We start from the raw sequence: 16,750 nt of genomic DNA, 5'->3' as shown, positions 1-16,750 counted from the left end.
GCATATCTTTTCACAAAGGCCCTTCATCAACCAAACTTTCACGTTTTTCGAAAAGCCTTGAACTCGATTTCATTTGCTCCATAATTGTCATACTCTGTAATGCCATAGGTTGCTATATCCACTAGGATGAGCTTTTTTTCCCCAAGAAAAGAAATTTCTATTAATAACACCTCCGCGAATAACCTGAGGTGAAATAAAAAGTACAAGGAACTCTATGAAGAGTAACTAAATACATCACAAATACAATGGTTGTGTGAATAACCAATCCGATGGGCTATAATGCCAAACCATACGAGAGACAGGCTTTTATTCTCTTCTATTTTCTAGGATTTTCTTATAGCTCCTAGATCAATCTACCCATTTCATGAAGAGAGGTTTGTAGGCCATCTCATGGGCTACAAATTAATGCCCTTTAATCCATGCTCTTTGTGCCATATTTTATTATTAGCATTTTGATTTTGATAGCCTCGCTCATGAGTTTTTATCTCAAACGGGATCGTAGATGGTTATTCCGTTGTCCTCGCTGGGTTCCCTAGGCATTTAAACTCTCATTAAATGCAGTTGTTGCCCTAGTATCCTAGGCACTAAGCCACACTAGGGTTCGGGTTTCATTTAGGGTCTCCTATGACAGTTAGGTCGTTAGGGTTTCATTTTATTATAAAAAGACACTATGTGTGTCATTAGCACATAAGTGTGGCATTATTTGCTTTGGTCGCCTTGAATGTTTATTCTCTCTCACTAATTAATACATCGCCTCTTATTTTGTGATTGAGTCATTGTGCATCAATTAATTCATTTATTTTCTTTCTTTCTCTATCAATTAATCACGCTATTACTTCACACTTAGGCTAACAAGTATCACAAAGTCAATGCCAAGCTGAAATCTCTCAAGGAGACAAGAGATAGAAGTAGATTTTGGTAACAAAATGGTGGAAATTTCAACCTCCATTCTTTCTTCACGAGGTATCATAGGGCTCTCAACCTACTGCTTAAACAAATCTATCCACTTCTTGCTTACTTGCAAAAGCACGACTTGAGCCCTCCCTTCCTATACTTGGTGCACTAGCATTCGCCTTTTATAGCAATACAATAGGTGGCAATGCATCTTAGAAAAGTAACTCTTCTTATCTCCTTTTCTTAAGGAACTCTTTATGCATCTTCTTCTCATTGAAGATCGCATGATTATTACATACGATCTTCCTAGCTTCTGGATCCCAAAGGTCGTAACCCATTTCATCACACTGTCCATAGCTTGTAAAGATGAATTTTCTTGGCTTTGGCTCCAACTCTTTTGGCACATATACATAAGCTTCACAGCTAAACACTATTAAGTAAGCATATGAAGGCTTCTTGCCTATCCATACCTCCTTAGAAATGCTATCATCTAATGCAATATTTGGTGACCTATTTATCAAATGTGCAACCATTGCCATAGCTTCAACCCAAAAACCTTGGGTAAGACCAATATTTGAAAGCATACTTTGCACCATTTCATTAGTGATCCTATTCATGCATTTTGCCACACCATTTTGTGCAAGATTACTAGGTGCAATGAGCTCCCTCTTGATGCCATGCTTTTCACAAAAACTTTTGAATTCAATAGACCAATATTCATAGTTACCATGCGTTTCGGAAATGGGAGTTTCGGAGTTTCGGCCATTTGAAATTTTGGTGGAAACGGCGTTTCAGAGAAACCAATCAATTATGATTAAATATACATATATATACACATACTAAGTATACTAGAGACTAGAGTTACTAGTAACTCAACAATCTTAACTTTTAGCACAAGAATCCAACTTCCAAGACCCATGATTTAAATTTCACAAATCACATTGCACAGCAATTTCACATAGTTATCGATTTCGCAAGCTGCAAATCACAAGATTGAAAAAATCTTAAATCACCCAAAATATCTTACAATATTTTGAAACAAAAGTGTAACATACTAACATCATAAAATCTGTCATCCAAGAATTATGATCAGAACTTAAAAGTTAAAAGTCAAGTTCATCATTCATGAGACTCATCACTCGTCACTCATCATAATACTAGTAACCGGTGACAAATCATAGTACTAAGTAGATACATGATACATCAAGATTCATCATTCATCATTCAAATTTCAAAAGAAGGCAGCCTAGATTCTAGAATCTAGATACATCTAACATCAACAAAAGCCAATTTAAAGACTGAACAGAAGACTACAAGCTATCATATGATGTATCATGTGAGTCGTGACATGTCTCAAGAGTCAAATATCAAAGTAAGATAATAGATCTATGAGATCTCAAAGAACTGATAACTTTAAATTTCGAACAACGGCCACTGGCCAGCCATGGGAAAAAACATAAGCAACTGACAACTGTCAACAATGCTCAACAGCAACGATAAAATCAAGGCTCAAGGCTCAAGCATCTGTAACAACATCATCTAAGCCAATAGAGGTGTTGTCATCCTGATCCTCCTCTGACTCATCGCTATCCACATCAGCTGATGAGCCAGAACTATCAGAAGCCCCTGAACCTGCTTGAGCAGCTGAAGTGCTAGCTCCATCTATGGCTCTCTAACGTTGTAAAGCAGTCTTGCTGCACGTGGTACGGCTCGGGGCTATCATCTCCTGGTAGAGCATGGTATATATATCTCACTCCTCTAGGGTGATATCTGGAACAAACTTCATATTCTCTATGTCGATCTTGTCAATATTTACCAGTGTTTATTTGACATAGAAATTTAAAAAAGTTATCATCTTTAGATTCTAGAATTGGCATTCAAGAGTCAAACTTCAAAGGCCATAAGCTATTAGCAAAATATAAATATAATCACCAGCGCAGGCTCGGAATGAATATCGTTTTTCTCAAGCAGTTGGAGGTTGCAATGGCAAAAGACCAACCTCTCTAACTGAGCAGTGGTAAGTTAATTCTTTTTCTTTGTATGGAAAAGAGCCCAAGTACTCCAATTTCTCTCACAAGGGCCTAAGCTATAATCTTGTGAGAGAACCCGTATAGAAATGTGTTTCTATAAATCATCATTCAAATAGAAATACAAACGGAGCCATAAGAATCTAAGATTCAACTTTCAAGAATCAAACTATGCAGTGAATGCCAGTGATAATAAATTACAAATATGTGATTATGTATAATTATTAAAAGAAATCTTGGAATTGCAAATTACCAATGTGGGCGCGCAATTTTCATACTTTTCCCACCATGAGACAGGTTGAAGTTGACTCTCTCTCAACTTCGCAGTCTCTCTACCAAAATGCAAGCTCTCATTGCGGAATGTCAAAAGATCATCCTCAATCCTTTGAAGCATTGACACATCGCCACCTGTCACCATTGACATATCGGTAATGTGTAGCACTGTGTAGATAGGATTGAGAGTTCTCACCATAGCCTCCACATCTTTCCACCAAGTATCATTCATGACATTGCACCGAAATGCCATGGTCTTTGGATAATCATACGCATCCCACTGCATGAACTCATCAGACTATATAGTGCGCACCAACTCCTTGTGAACGCGCACCAATCTCTTAAGCACAATGAAGATGTAGGCAAATCTCATAGTGGAGGGTTTTAAAAGCTCAAGATGGCTAAATGAGCGAAATATGGTAAGAACCTTGGGCCTTCTCCTCACAAAATTGACCATACTTATGGCCATACTGAATATGACCTCAACCCATTGAATTTTGCCTATATCCTCAATCAAAAGATCAATGGAATGAGAAGCACATTATGTCCATACAATGCTTGGAAACTTCTCCTTTAACATACTGCCCATGGAGACACAATTGCTTCCATTATCGGTCACAACCTGCACAACATATTCAGGCCCGATTTGATAAGGCAGCTGGTAACTTTTTGATCAATGATGACGAATTGAGGGCTGCCATTGATGGTTTGTACGGGTGGTAAAAAAGCTTATTACGAAAGCTTTAAACGAAGAGAAAAACACGACACGGCAGTTCAACGTTTGTAAGAAAGCATAACTTTTATGTTTAAAGCTAAACACCTTAGTTTTTTTTTTTTGGGGGGGCGGGGGGGGGGGGGGGGGGGGGGGGGGGGGGGTTGTTAGAAAAAAAACACAACGTGAGAAGAGGAGGAAAATCTATATAAGAGAGGCTCTAGTGGTGCTCTTGGGGGCAAGGAGAGCCATCAAATCAAGTGGGAAAGGCTAGAGGTTGAGCTTGTATCCCTCGCCCTCTTCGAAGATCTTGCCATCAATTCAAGAGAGAGGCTTGAGGTTGAGCTTTAAGCCCCTCGCCTACATCGAAGTTTTCGCCATCGAGTTGCCTATGAAGATTGGCTTGAGTTCAAGCTTGGTGTTCCTCGCCTTCCTCGAAATTCTTTCCATAAAATTGAAATCTCACTTACTTCTCTTCTCTCTCAAGTTGAGAATTCATCCTTGTCTTTCCCGTCACTCTTTTGATCTAATCCGAAAGTCTTATGAACCTGTAACTTGCCTATATATTTTTTTAATCAAGAATTGGTTTCTTATTCAAAATTCTTCTGGATAAGTTTTATTTCGCTAATTTCTCCCATCTCAAAGCATCCCTGTGGCAAGCGACTTCACGAACCCCAGCGCAAATCTCATGCGTCTCTGATCAATCGGCCGGTGTTGCAATAAATTCTACCTAGGACCGGCCTAGGTACACCCTCCCCTACTTCCTTAGATTAACGAGCAAAGGGTGATTCCCTCCAACTTTCTCTTCCACTTTCAAAGGGTTGGCTTTCTCATCTTATTGGTGACATGATGTTGTTTACAGTTTCTTTTCAAGCAGTATGTATATTATACTTTGTATCTTCATCCGCATCATCAAGATGACATGATTGTAAAAGGGCACTTGGACAAGTGACCAATTTCTCTACAAGGACACTATCCAAGTGGCACCGTTGCATAGCATTTTGCATAAACGTGATCACACTTATATTGACACTTGCATAACTCTAGTGCATCAGTATTCAATTCTATAAACAAGCATTTGTGCACATCTATCTCTTTTCTTCCTTTTGAAGTGGTCAACTCTCGATCCAGTATATTCATGGCATTGCACATGGCAGTCTCCCTTGCTTGCTTAGCTTTGCTAGCTTGCTTTCCACACATCTTTTTCACCTCTCCACATACACACCATATTTGCTTCACACACCCTTAGCATATTCCTTCGTCATCAACACCTAGTAGTAGTAGGGATAGCTTGCTTATTTTGTGAAAGCCTTTGGGTCTTCCCCTTAGTCTCCCGTCAATTACTTAATCAACCACAATCCACATTTTTTGAAACAAACACTCTAAGTAAAAACAAGAGTTTATTGTGATTCCATCCACCTTTGCAAGACTTGGTAGGCCATTGGGCAACCAACATGCACTCTTTGTCTGATGCCCTGGCCTCTCTAAGGTGACCCCTTGAACTCCCTTGGTAAGATAATCATTGCCTCTATAGTCTTGGTAGGCCATTGGACAACCATCGTGCAACCTTTATCCGATGTCCTAGCTGCTTTAGAGTGGGATACCTTGGGGTAAAAATGCCAAAGCAAACAAAACTTTGAGTTGGTCTTCCTTTCTAGCTCAATTTTTGGGCCTGAAAGGGCGTGTTGACCTAAAATAAGCATTACATGCTGAATTAGCCTCTTGAACAACCCCAAAAATAAAGTAGATAGACTGCTTTCCATTCATATCAATCTCATATTTGCAAGTTTCATGTGTTACCTACACCCCGTTCGCAGAAAACATCTCAACTGATGTTATTCCTTGCAGGTTGCTAACATCTAGAGTCTATTTCCAGGCTCCACCTTGCTAATTGCTCTCCTTCCATTCATCACCTTGCTGACCCAGCTCCACTGCAACTGCGCTTGTAACCTGGTGACCTATTCTACACTTGGCGACTGCATTAGGAGCACTCACTGCAACTAGCGATGATCTACACCTTGGCCTTTTGATGATTTTGTTGTCACATGGCTTGGAGGCCTCCATCTACATCTATGTTTTCACTCTGTAGCTGCCACCTCAGTATCTAACACTCCTTTGAAGGTTGTGTTTGCTAATATTCTCTCTCCTCATTGCCAATCTACCACCACATCCAAGATCCTCTATTGCATTTGCTGGTGTCCAACATCTTGGAGGCTGCCTTGCTACATTTCAAGATCCATCAAGAGTACAACACACTCTCACACTCATTACTTCTGCCTCAGTCCTCGAGATACGATAGTCCGGAGTACAATTTTCATTCCCAGTATGGTTTGTTTGTTGCATGAGCATTATATATTTAGTATTCATCCATTCATTCAAATTTCCATGAGTTCATTGTCTCTAAGTTCCCCTAACCCTCAGTGTGTTCTATTGAGTTTATAGTTGTCGAGAAACCCGTTTCATATGGTTAGGAAACTCATTTCATACCTAGGTGTTTCATAAACATATGAAACACTTGTTTTCAACTTTCTAATGCCATACCCTAAACGTCATGGAACTTTTGTAATTGTCATTTATCATGGATTTAATTAACACATTGGCATCAATATTGGCATTGATTGCCGGAGTTTTTTGTTTTGAGTTGTTCTCCATGATGATTGAATATGTTGATGGCTCCTTTTGCAGCTAAAGTTGATGTTGGGCATGGATAGTGGACCATTATGCATGCAAATATTGATCTCATGTTGAATGTTCATTTGCATTGTATAGAATAATGAGTAGTGCCAATCTATGTTTTCTACGTCACATGAGTCATATAGTATATCTATATAAAACCTTTATACTTTTCAATATCTCGAATGAAACCCATTTCTAACATTTTATGAAACTTGTATGAAACCTATGAAAGCCGTTTCATACCTCCTGTTACAGAAACCCTTGGCAACTATGATTGAGTTTATGCTTTATTGTACGCTTTCATTTATGTTTCTACTTTAGGATGTTTCTTCACAACCCTATTCAATTGTACCTCTCTGATCTCCTGCCACAGCAGACTACCGGTGATTGCTCTATTGTTGGCTTAGGATAAGAAGGTGGCCAATCCACCCTTCCATTGTGATGGAAAGCCTAGGCAACTCTATCATAATCTTTCTCAAAATCAAGAGAGGGATGGTTATCCCTTGGCCATTTGTCTTGTATCTATCTTATGTCCAATCTAAGGCCTCAAAGAAGCTAAGGATTTTGTCTAAGTTACTTCTATCCTAGATATACATGTCCCTTGAATGATTATTAACGATCTTGGTCAATATAACAAGAGGGTGATGGGTCTCCATGTGTTCAACTCCTACCACTCTCCTCCTTTGGGAAGTAGACAATCATCACACTGAGAGGCTGACAGGCATCCTTCTTGTGCTGAAAATTTCCTAAAGCCCTATGAGCAAGAGTGGCTTCACCTCCTTCCATAAAGCAAAGATTAAGGCTTTGAAAATCCCATGCTTACCTCTATGGTTATCCCCCTCCTAATCCCTAAAAGGTGAGAAGTATTGACACATCTTGATCACTTTGAATGCTCACCCAAACCTCCTCTCTGCAATGCAATGGTCTTAAAGAAGTTGCAATTTGCGTTTGCAGAAAGACTCGCTTTGGAAAGTCATAGTCCTCAAGGCAATTCCACACCCTTCCAATCTGATCTGTAAGATGAATTGAACTCCAAAGGCTCCCATACTGATCTCTAAGTGTGCACTCTCCCCTATTGGTCTCTGAGACTACAATTTTGATATCAAGTCACTTTGGGCAGATGCACTTGGAAAATTTTCCCTACACATGGTACCCCCCTTTAGACCTACGAAGCTAAGCAGGTGTATTCTCCTCTTCCCAATGTTGCCTAGAGCTGTCTTGGCTAGCACGTCCTCCAGATTGAGAGAATAGTCCCATAAAAACTTGTTCAGATTAATGGTCCTCTCGTCTTAACAGCATAGTTGCATCACCCTCAAGGCCACCTCCTGGTTGGTCAAACTTAATTGACTCCATGATCAATTAACGCCTCCTCCTCAAATCCCAAGACATGCTCCAAAACCCTTCACCAAATATCCCCCACTGTCTCTATTTCATAGATGGAGTCAAGAATTAGCCACCCCAAGGAGGATGACGTTGAGAAATGGTAGGGTTTGTGGGAATCACACAATTTGTAGAGCAGACACTATGATAAAGGACTCAGGACACAGAAAAAGAATGAAGATGAATGATGAACATTGAATCATACTGATAAAATGGAGTGAGAAAGAGTGAGTGAGCCTCAAACTTACCATGCCTCTAATATTGACACTGAGGTGAGGAGAGCTCAGAGATAATTACATTGTCATGGACAATCAAGCAGTAACACCTGTAAGATATGTGCATTGTGAAGGGTGGCAAATGCAGTCCTTCAGGCAAAGGTGTCAACGACAAGGATAAGAACTGCTCTGTGGAGGGAGCGAAATGCAGTCCTTTGGGAAGTGGGTTGTCAGAGTAGACACTATGAGAGAAGTGGCAGAGGGATCAGATCAGTCCTCACAGGCTGTCACCAAAGGAGTTTTGGCTGGGAGCTGTAACCAGCAAAACACAAAGTAGCTGATTAGCAACCAGGTCGCCAGCAGCTGCACATGTCACCAGCTGATAGAAGACCATCCAGCAGCAAAACACAATGTTGCTGTTGATGATGCAAATGATGACAATAGACAGTGGAGTGAGCAGCTTCAAACGCAGGGCAAAAGGCTGGAAAACAGTAAGCCTCAACATGACAACGAACAACAGGTTGGGCAGCCGCAGGCTAGGCCACAGCAAACTGAACAGGGCAGCAGCATGAGCTGAGGTGGCCGACAGCAGAATAGCTACATATGGCAGCAACCAGCCACTCCTGTGGGGCAGCAACCCCCAAGCATTGGAGAGTGACAATGCCCATTCCTATTCATGAACCACAAATGCCAACTAAATATAATAAAGCATTTTCGGGGCTGTAAATTGAGACCATATTAGCATTTAATGCAGTACAATTATTTGTTAATGCATTTGATGACTTTGCTTGCTCAACAGAAGCTAGTACAACCAGAGATCAAAGAAAAGAAGCATTATCGAAGAGAGTAGTGCCCTACAAGTTTTTCACTTCACTACCACAGCTGTAACCCGATCTCCAAAGATCAAACCTATCAAAGCTAGTACAACCAGAGATCAAAGAAAAGAAGCATTATCCGAGAGAGATATGCCCTACAAGTTCACTTCACTACCACAGCTGTAACCCGATCTCCGAAGATCAAACCTACCAAGGTCCCACATGATCCAAATAGCATCCACCCATCCTTTACAAACACCTGAAAACTCCAAGGAACCCATTCCCCTAAATAAAAATCTCTCCACGCATCTTATGCGCCTGTCTCAAAAAGAACACTTCCTACTCCTTTAGTCTGCCTCTCTGATGCCTTACAATTACGCCTCTATGTGACAGTTGGCTTCTTGGAGGCATGCATTCCATAGCCCTTTAGATCACTACGCTGATACACAGCACATGAAAGACAACACTTGCCTGGAGCATTTACATGACAATTCACTTCTTGGTATAAGGCATTCCATTATAAATGTCACATTCACCTTTGAGGGTGTCGAATCTCACATCTGTAGACCAGTGCAAACCTTCTATGAGGAAGCCAATCTAACGATGGTCATACAATCACATTTAGCCAATAGTTTAGCAGATGAAATCCAATCCCTTGAGAATTAAGTACAGGGGTGATGTTGTTGGGACCTTAAACTGTAGAATAGACATCCAAAGTCACATTAATAGCTACATCTCACTGCTGCAGCAGAAAGGAGACACAACCCGAACATGCAGCCACTCCTACATATCCATTTTGGAGTGGGCAGCTCAAAGGATGATGCTAAGATGGGGTTGTCCTGTCCTACCAATTTCCAATAGACATCCATCATGCAAGCAAGCCACAAACTGGTCAAGTGCTCAAGTCCACCCACACCAAGCCACTAGATCATGTGCTCCTCCACCTAACTCCAAAGTACATCCCAAAGCACATGCTAGAGCATATCGCAAGATGGTGGAGCAGTTTGGGCCATCTCAACCACAATTCATTGCCTTGGACTTCAGATTTCCACCACTAGAGGAAAAGAAAAACTTGCTAATTTGTAATGTATGTCCAAATGCCTTGCCCATAAAACTGTAACAGGAAAAGTTGGTCATCCAAGGAAGCATGCCTAGCACTTGTGACCAAACACTTTACTGGTCACCTCACGCAGGGACACTACTGCAATCTCAGAGAGGGTTGAGGAAGTCAAAATGGTATGGGTATACTCCTTAGCTCCCATGTGCAGATAGAGATGCACATGGGCTATGGCAGGGCAGCCAAAGGTAGACAAAGAAGGACGGGAGGTGGGGTGGAGTTGCTGGGTCCTTTATCTTTGACATAGGCTTTATTCTTACTAAATCTCAATCTTTCAAGACTAAGTAACAAAGCAATAAGTCATGAGAAAATGAGACGGATTCTCAATGCTTCCTTTGCTAGCCTTAACAAATGTTTTTTGTAATTTCCAGAGCAGCTAGCTTAACATTGACCCTCGCAAAGATGTCATCATCAAATGTTATGCACTTACTGCTCACTAAAGAATCTGTACCAATTAGATTTGGAACATGTTCAAATGGATTCCAACAATATCATTAATTCTAACTCCCTGCTAGGACAACATTGGTGGTTAAAGAAACAAATAGAAAAAGATAATAAGGAATACATTGTTACCAAAATAACTCAAAAACTTAGAGACTGCCAGCAATGATTACAAAGGCATACCATGTTTGCAAAAAACTTGCCAACATGTAAGGACCAGTTCCCGAAGGTAAGATTGATTCACTAAGTTCTGTAAATAGCTCATAAGTCAGGATCTTAGTGCTACTAACATCCTGCAAGTCCAAGATGTAGCCATTTTAGTGCTTGAGAGAAAAAATATTCAGAAATAAATCAAATGGTTTCCCATTCTAATAAGAAACGGTGAATGTTTCTATGGCAAAAATGTCAACAGAATGTCTGTGCCCTAGGTGGATCAGAGATAATAGACATAAGTGTGAATGGTACTCGGCATCACATAAAAGTTATATAGACTTGGATGTTTGTGCAATAAATATATATACATGTAAGGCTGTTCAAATGCAGAATGTCTGTGGCATGTAGGGGTCACAGAAAATAGACATCCATGTGATAAGTAGGCTGTATGATGGTTAAATGACAGATTACATGTTGGGGAGCATGCATGCAGATTATCTAGCTAATTTGCTTGGCATTCACCCTTTTTCTTGTTCAATTATATGTTAAAAGCCAATCTATAGTTGAAACAGCAAATCATAAGTTTTGTCAGGATGCAAGAACTTTAAAATTTTGTATTCTAGTCCTGAAACCTGCATATGAAGGTGCTTCACATAAGCATAAGCATGAATACTTTCCACAGACGGGATAAAAACATGCATGCAGATTCTCCTGCTGATTTGCTTGGCATTCACCCTTCTTTGTGTTTAATTCTCTCTTAAAAAGCCATTCCACTGCTGAAACAGCAAATGCAATTCTCTGTCAGCATGCAAGAATTATACACTTGTATTCTAGTCCTGAAACCTGCATAGAAAGGTGGCCTAGATAAGCATATGCATGAACGCTTACCATAGATAAAGCTTTTAAAACTGTGCACAGGCCAAGCACCAAAAATTTTATGATAGAGAACACCAATGTGCAGTTCATTTTAAACAAGGTTTTACTATGCTCCACCTACAAACACCACTAGGTACCAAAATAGCCTTTTGAGAAAACAAAATGATCAAAAGAGAACCTTAGCAACATGTCCTTCACTGGAGACGAGCAGAAAGATCCAGCAATCATCTTCTTCACCATCCGTGTTTCTGTGTACAGAGCTTATCAGCAAGCTGTCCAAGCGAACCCATTTCAGCATGTCCACTGCAAGATCAGAAGAATAAGGCAATTGATTGCATCAACAATGTGAAGTAACCTCTTCCCAGAAAAAGAAACACGGCGGCACAAAATATACACACATAAAGTAGCCCTTGGATGCACTTCAACATGAATTTGCAGATTGGCCGCCCAGTTTAAAAGATGGGATTACTAGACATGCAAGCTTAGCCCCATGCATAGTTGCCAAGAGTTTCTGAAATGGCGTTTCATAGGTTTCATATGAGTTTCCCAAAACATTAGAAATGAGTTTCATTTGAGATGGAAGAAAAGTATCATGAGACTTTATACGTATGGAGTATGACTCATATAATGTAATTCATCATAATTCATGATCCTATACAATGCAAATGGAAATTCAACATAGCATCAATATATACATGCATCACGGTCCATTATCCATGACAACATTAGCTTTAGTTATAGAAGAAGTCACCAATATATAAATGCATCGTAGACAACAACTCCAGAAAATTCTTGCAATCAATGTCAATGGCCATATCAGTGTGTCAAATGAATCCATGATAAATGTTGATCGCAAAAGTTCAAATACATTTTTTAGGGTAGGCCTTTTTTGGATATTTAAAAAAGGTGTTCCATAGGTTTCTGAAATGCCCAGGTATGAAACGGGTTTCTCATTCACATTGATGCCTACCACCACCATTTCTTGTCAAAGATGGTTGTACTTGACTCCAGTTTGACAGTCCATACAGATATACTTAACAATTGAAGTAATTGCTTATATCAAGCGGGAAATAATACAGGGAATCAGGATCCCACACCCTGGGATTTCTTTAACATGCAAAACAGCCACAGACACACAAACTGCAGAAAATCTATGGGGATGCAGGCCCAACCACCTTCCAACAATGATTGACCAAAAGCACGTATTGTCTGTCCCCGCCAAGCCACTGTTATCCCTGACATACTGGTTTCCCATACTACCAGGACATGCTACAAGGACCCGAGGATGATGGCATGGCGGGCACACCTTAGGTGTACAGTTGCATTAGCTCTTAGGAATTTGACCCTGCAGAGTTCACCATGATGTGAGTCTCTGACTGAGTGCACTACTAACCATCAATCACCTGCCCTAGCTCCAGGCCTCCCTAAGCCTTTGAAGTTTGAACTGGTCAAATGTGCCGTCCCAAACCTCAACTAGGGAGGTATATTTATACGCACAGATATCATTTGACAAGACACTAGGAGAAGCTGGTACTTTTCAATTCTGCATGACAGTAGGATATGATGATTCTGATTCTTGCACATACAGAGTATCAAGACACGAAATTAGCATGGTCCAAGCCCCTTGTTTCATTAATTGAAAACACATAGATCTCCTTCCACTAGAATGGGACCTCATCATCAACAACCATAGCAACATGGGATGAGGACGTTACACCAGACCGGAACCAGAATAGGGAGTTGAAAATTGCATGTTCTCTTGACATAACTGGAATACTCTATAAACAAACTTTTACAAAATGAAATACTCTATAAAGAAACTTTTACAAAATGATGCTTTGACTCAAAAAACCTCCTAAAAAGTTCAAATAAAACAATAAACAAGCCATGAAAGTTGGAACATGTCAATTGAATCGTGATGTCACATAATCAGAAATAGATTCATAGAACCCAAGGGCCATAAAAGTCCAATAGTCAACACTCAAGACTGAATACCATGGTGACAGCAATTGAGCAAAATGAGTGGACTCCAAAACAACAAAACGATTTTACACTCTATACTCCATGTACATGATCTAGACTCATCAACTGAGAGGTGGGATGCCAGTAAAGATGTATAGCCTAAAGGTGCTAGCCTAGCTGGCCTCATGCTCCATAGCATCAATAGCCTATAGGACAACGCTCTATCTCCTGCATGACATAATCATCCTCCAAAACTTCCTGCTCAGCTCGATACTGCTGCTCCTCACAACCGCATTGCTTTCCAACATATGCAATTTAGCACTAGCAATTACTAAATCGTTTGCTTTTGCACACCCAATGAATTCCTCCTTTTCAAAACAATGTCAGAATAAGAGCTCCATAACTGCTCCAAACACAAGGAGCTCATAGTAGCACTCAAAATCCTGATTACCAATGCATGTAGCTCAAGCCCATTGGATGCACAATCATCCCACTATAAAGCAACCCTGACTCTACATTTTGTCATCCTATGTATCCTAATAACCATGCATGCCCTAACAATCTCTATACTTTGAAAGATTGTCTCTAACTTTTCGTTTCATGTCTCCATTGCTGTTCAAGATTACATTCCAACCAGCTACAACCTCATGATCTATCTCTTAACAACAATTTCTGAAACTCCAGATAGAAAATGTATCCAAATGTATGTAAAGGAGAATAACACAAGTTCCACCTTCTTTTGCATAATACATGCACCTCCTCCATGATTCCATCTAACCATTATCATCATTGGAACAACGGAAAAGGACCTTAGCTGCTCAATGAACCTATCCATAGTATCACATACTTAAAAGTGTAGCTCCATGCATTCCATGAGTCTTAGCAAACACATAATAGGCAGCACGATGGCATCAAGCTGACACATCACCCCCCAAAATGAAGCATCTCTAGCACACATGGTGCTTTTCTTTCCAATCACTATGGAGAATAATGCATTTATGTGATACTCATCACTAATAAACACTTGACTCAAAGCACCACTGCATGTACTCAAGTGACCAAGCAACAAAAGGTTTTGGCCATAATGTGTCTTCAAGTACTTCAAGATAACCTTGTTAAAATAATCTGATCTTTTTGGAAGAAAAGCAATGTGTTCATGGTAAAAGATTCTAGCAACAACCATATTTGCATCTTCTTTTTTCTTGGCATCAACTCTGCCATACACGTGTAAGTGTAGGTACTACATACTTGCAAGGCATGTCAAAGGCACCAACAATTGTATTGCTAGTGATCAAAGTAGTGGTTGACAATGTCCCATCTGATCAACATATTATCCCAATCCCATCCCCACGTTAGAGCCCCCTCTTGGGACATGGTCATGACCCAATATATTACTAGCTCCCAAGCTCAAGAGAGAGCCCGTTTGGCTCTCTAGCGAGGAGGTGAGGCTGATATCTACTCCCTTTACGTTCTTTGTTCCCATCTGCTCAACATATTATCCCAATCCCATCCCCATGTTAGAGCCCCCTCTTGGGACATGGTCATGACCCAATATATTACTAGCTCCCAAGCTCAAGAGTGAGCCCGTTTGGCTCTCTAGCGAGGAGGTGAGGCTGACATCTACTCCCTTTATGTTCTTCGCTGTGGATATGACTTGCGTTGTCACATGTGCAAGTTGGATCCTCTAGCGACGTATCATTGGTATTAGAGCATCAACCAACTATCTTGCATGGGATACGATTACGTGCACAAAACCATTGTTCACTCACGAGACCTTGATGGTCCATGCTTCAGAAGTATGCTTTTATCTTGTATAGGGTGGTATGTGATGCTACTAGCAAGAGAAGCATGCACAAGGGATATGTGCTGTAGGTGGTGGGTACAACAAGGTATGTTTCTTATTCGATAGTTGTGCTCAGGATGGTATTCAGAGCAATACTATCGAGGAGAGAGAACATTAAGTTTGGAAGAGGGAGTGAAGCTTGTCAAGGAGGGAGAAACAATGAACCAGGAGGAGAGAGGAAAGTCAAGGCTCCTATCCACCAATACAACCAACACCAAACAAGACTGGTGAGGGGTGGTGTAAATATGTAGGTGGTGATTGATAATGGCCAACAGCTAGCATGGTGAGTTGATCCGCTATTGGCCAACAACTAGTGTGGAGATAGTGGACATCTAGCATCTTCTAGCAAATTGCACAAACCAAGCCAACATGGCTATTCCAAGGTCTAGACCAATTGTGTAAAGAGCGGGCAAGGGTGTTCTGGGAAGGCCACATATCAACATGACATATCAACCAATTTAGTGTCCATGTGGATGGCTCTTTTGTACTCTCTTTGATCAATGGCATAATTGCCAAAATCTCAATAAGAACAATTTGCTTATAGGGAATAAATTAATCTTGGTATATTTGTTCCTAAGCCGGTTCGTAATTGCTCAAGTCCCTAAAAAAAAGAGCCACCAAAATATGCATTAAATGCAACCCAGTTTCACCTACAATCTACTATTATAACTATCAATAATCCTCTCATCTTCTCTCTCTAGAACAACACTTTTGCACTCACTTATTAAAAACTCTCTGTACATTGCATGTTCTCTCACTCATATCTCTCAACACCACTACTCTCTTTTGTCACTATCACTTCTCACGATGCGCCTAAATTCGAAGCACCAATTGTGACCAGATCTCAACACGAAGGATGTTCGTCTGACTTCCCTTGATCTTGAGCATACATATGGGCAATTCCCAAGGCTCTTCTTCCCTCATGTCAAACATAGATCCATCCCTTGTGGTGGCTTTGCAACCATAGCTTAAGGAGATGCACTGGCAGCTCACCAAACTATGCATTGCCCATTTTCCATTTGTGCACCAGCCATGTGGACTTTGCCTCTTCTATTCCAACCTAATCCCTTCAAAGGACAAAATAAGAAATGTGATGAGACAAATACTGTTTCGTGGCTAGCCAACTCAATGCACATTGTGATTTGTAGCAATTCAAGGATATACAACACACCAAATGGATACAAATCATTCCTCACAGAAAGGTGTATGCTTGGCGAGCAAGGCTGCGCCCCAAGCCCCACACATGGCCAAAATTTTGACATGTTTTGGAAAGTAGTTTGTAAACTAACAATCTAATTACTTAGACACATACTCTCAAGAGTTCAAAGTCCCTCTACACAACACGAAGGCCTTCAACGACCCACAT

At 40.5% G+C, this 16,750-nt stretch overlaps 1 protein-coding gene across 6 annotated transcripts in view; it reads right to left on the bottom strand.

The window, feature by feature from the left end:
* LNO1 (Nuclear pore complex protein) overlaps positions 1 to 16,750 on the bottom strand; it is a 207,234-nt gene that overhangs the window by 126,408 nt on the left and 64,076 nt on the right. For all 6 annotated transcript variants that reach the window (XR_015690891.1, XR_015690892.1, XM_087678094.1 and 3 more), the window contains 2 exons: positions 11,758 to 11,882; positions 10,734 to 10,843 (listed from right to left, as the gene is read on the bottom strand). Coding sequence is in view for 4 of the 6 variants with exons in the window: in XM_087678094.1 (XP_087534220.1) it covers positions 10,734 to 10,843; positions 11,758 to 11,882 (235 nt within the window). In the remaining 2 variants the exon portion in view is untranslated. The remainder of the gene's footprint in view (positions 1 to 10,733; positions 10,844 to 11,757; positions 11,883 to 16,750) is intronic.

The sequence above is a fragment of the Lygodium microphyllum genome, chromosome 1 (genome assembly GCF_053477565.2).
Source record: "Lygodium microphyllum isolate KBCC chromosome 1, Lygodium_microphyllum_v1.1.10, whole genome shotgun sequence".
NCBI classification, from domain to species: domain Eukaryota; kingdom Viridiplantae; phylum Streptophyta; class Polypodiopsida; order Schizaeales; family Lygodiaceae; genus Lygodium; species Lygodium microphyllum.
Note: the sequence above shows the minus strand (reverse complement) of the source record. Positions and strands in the feature narration are given on the sequence as shown.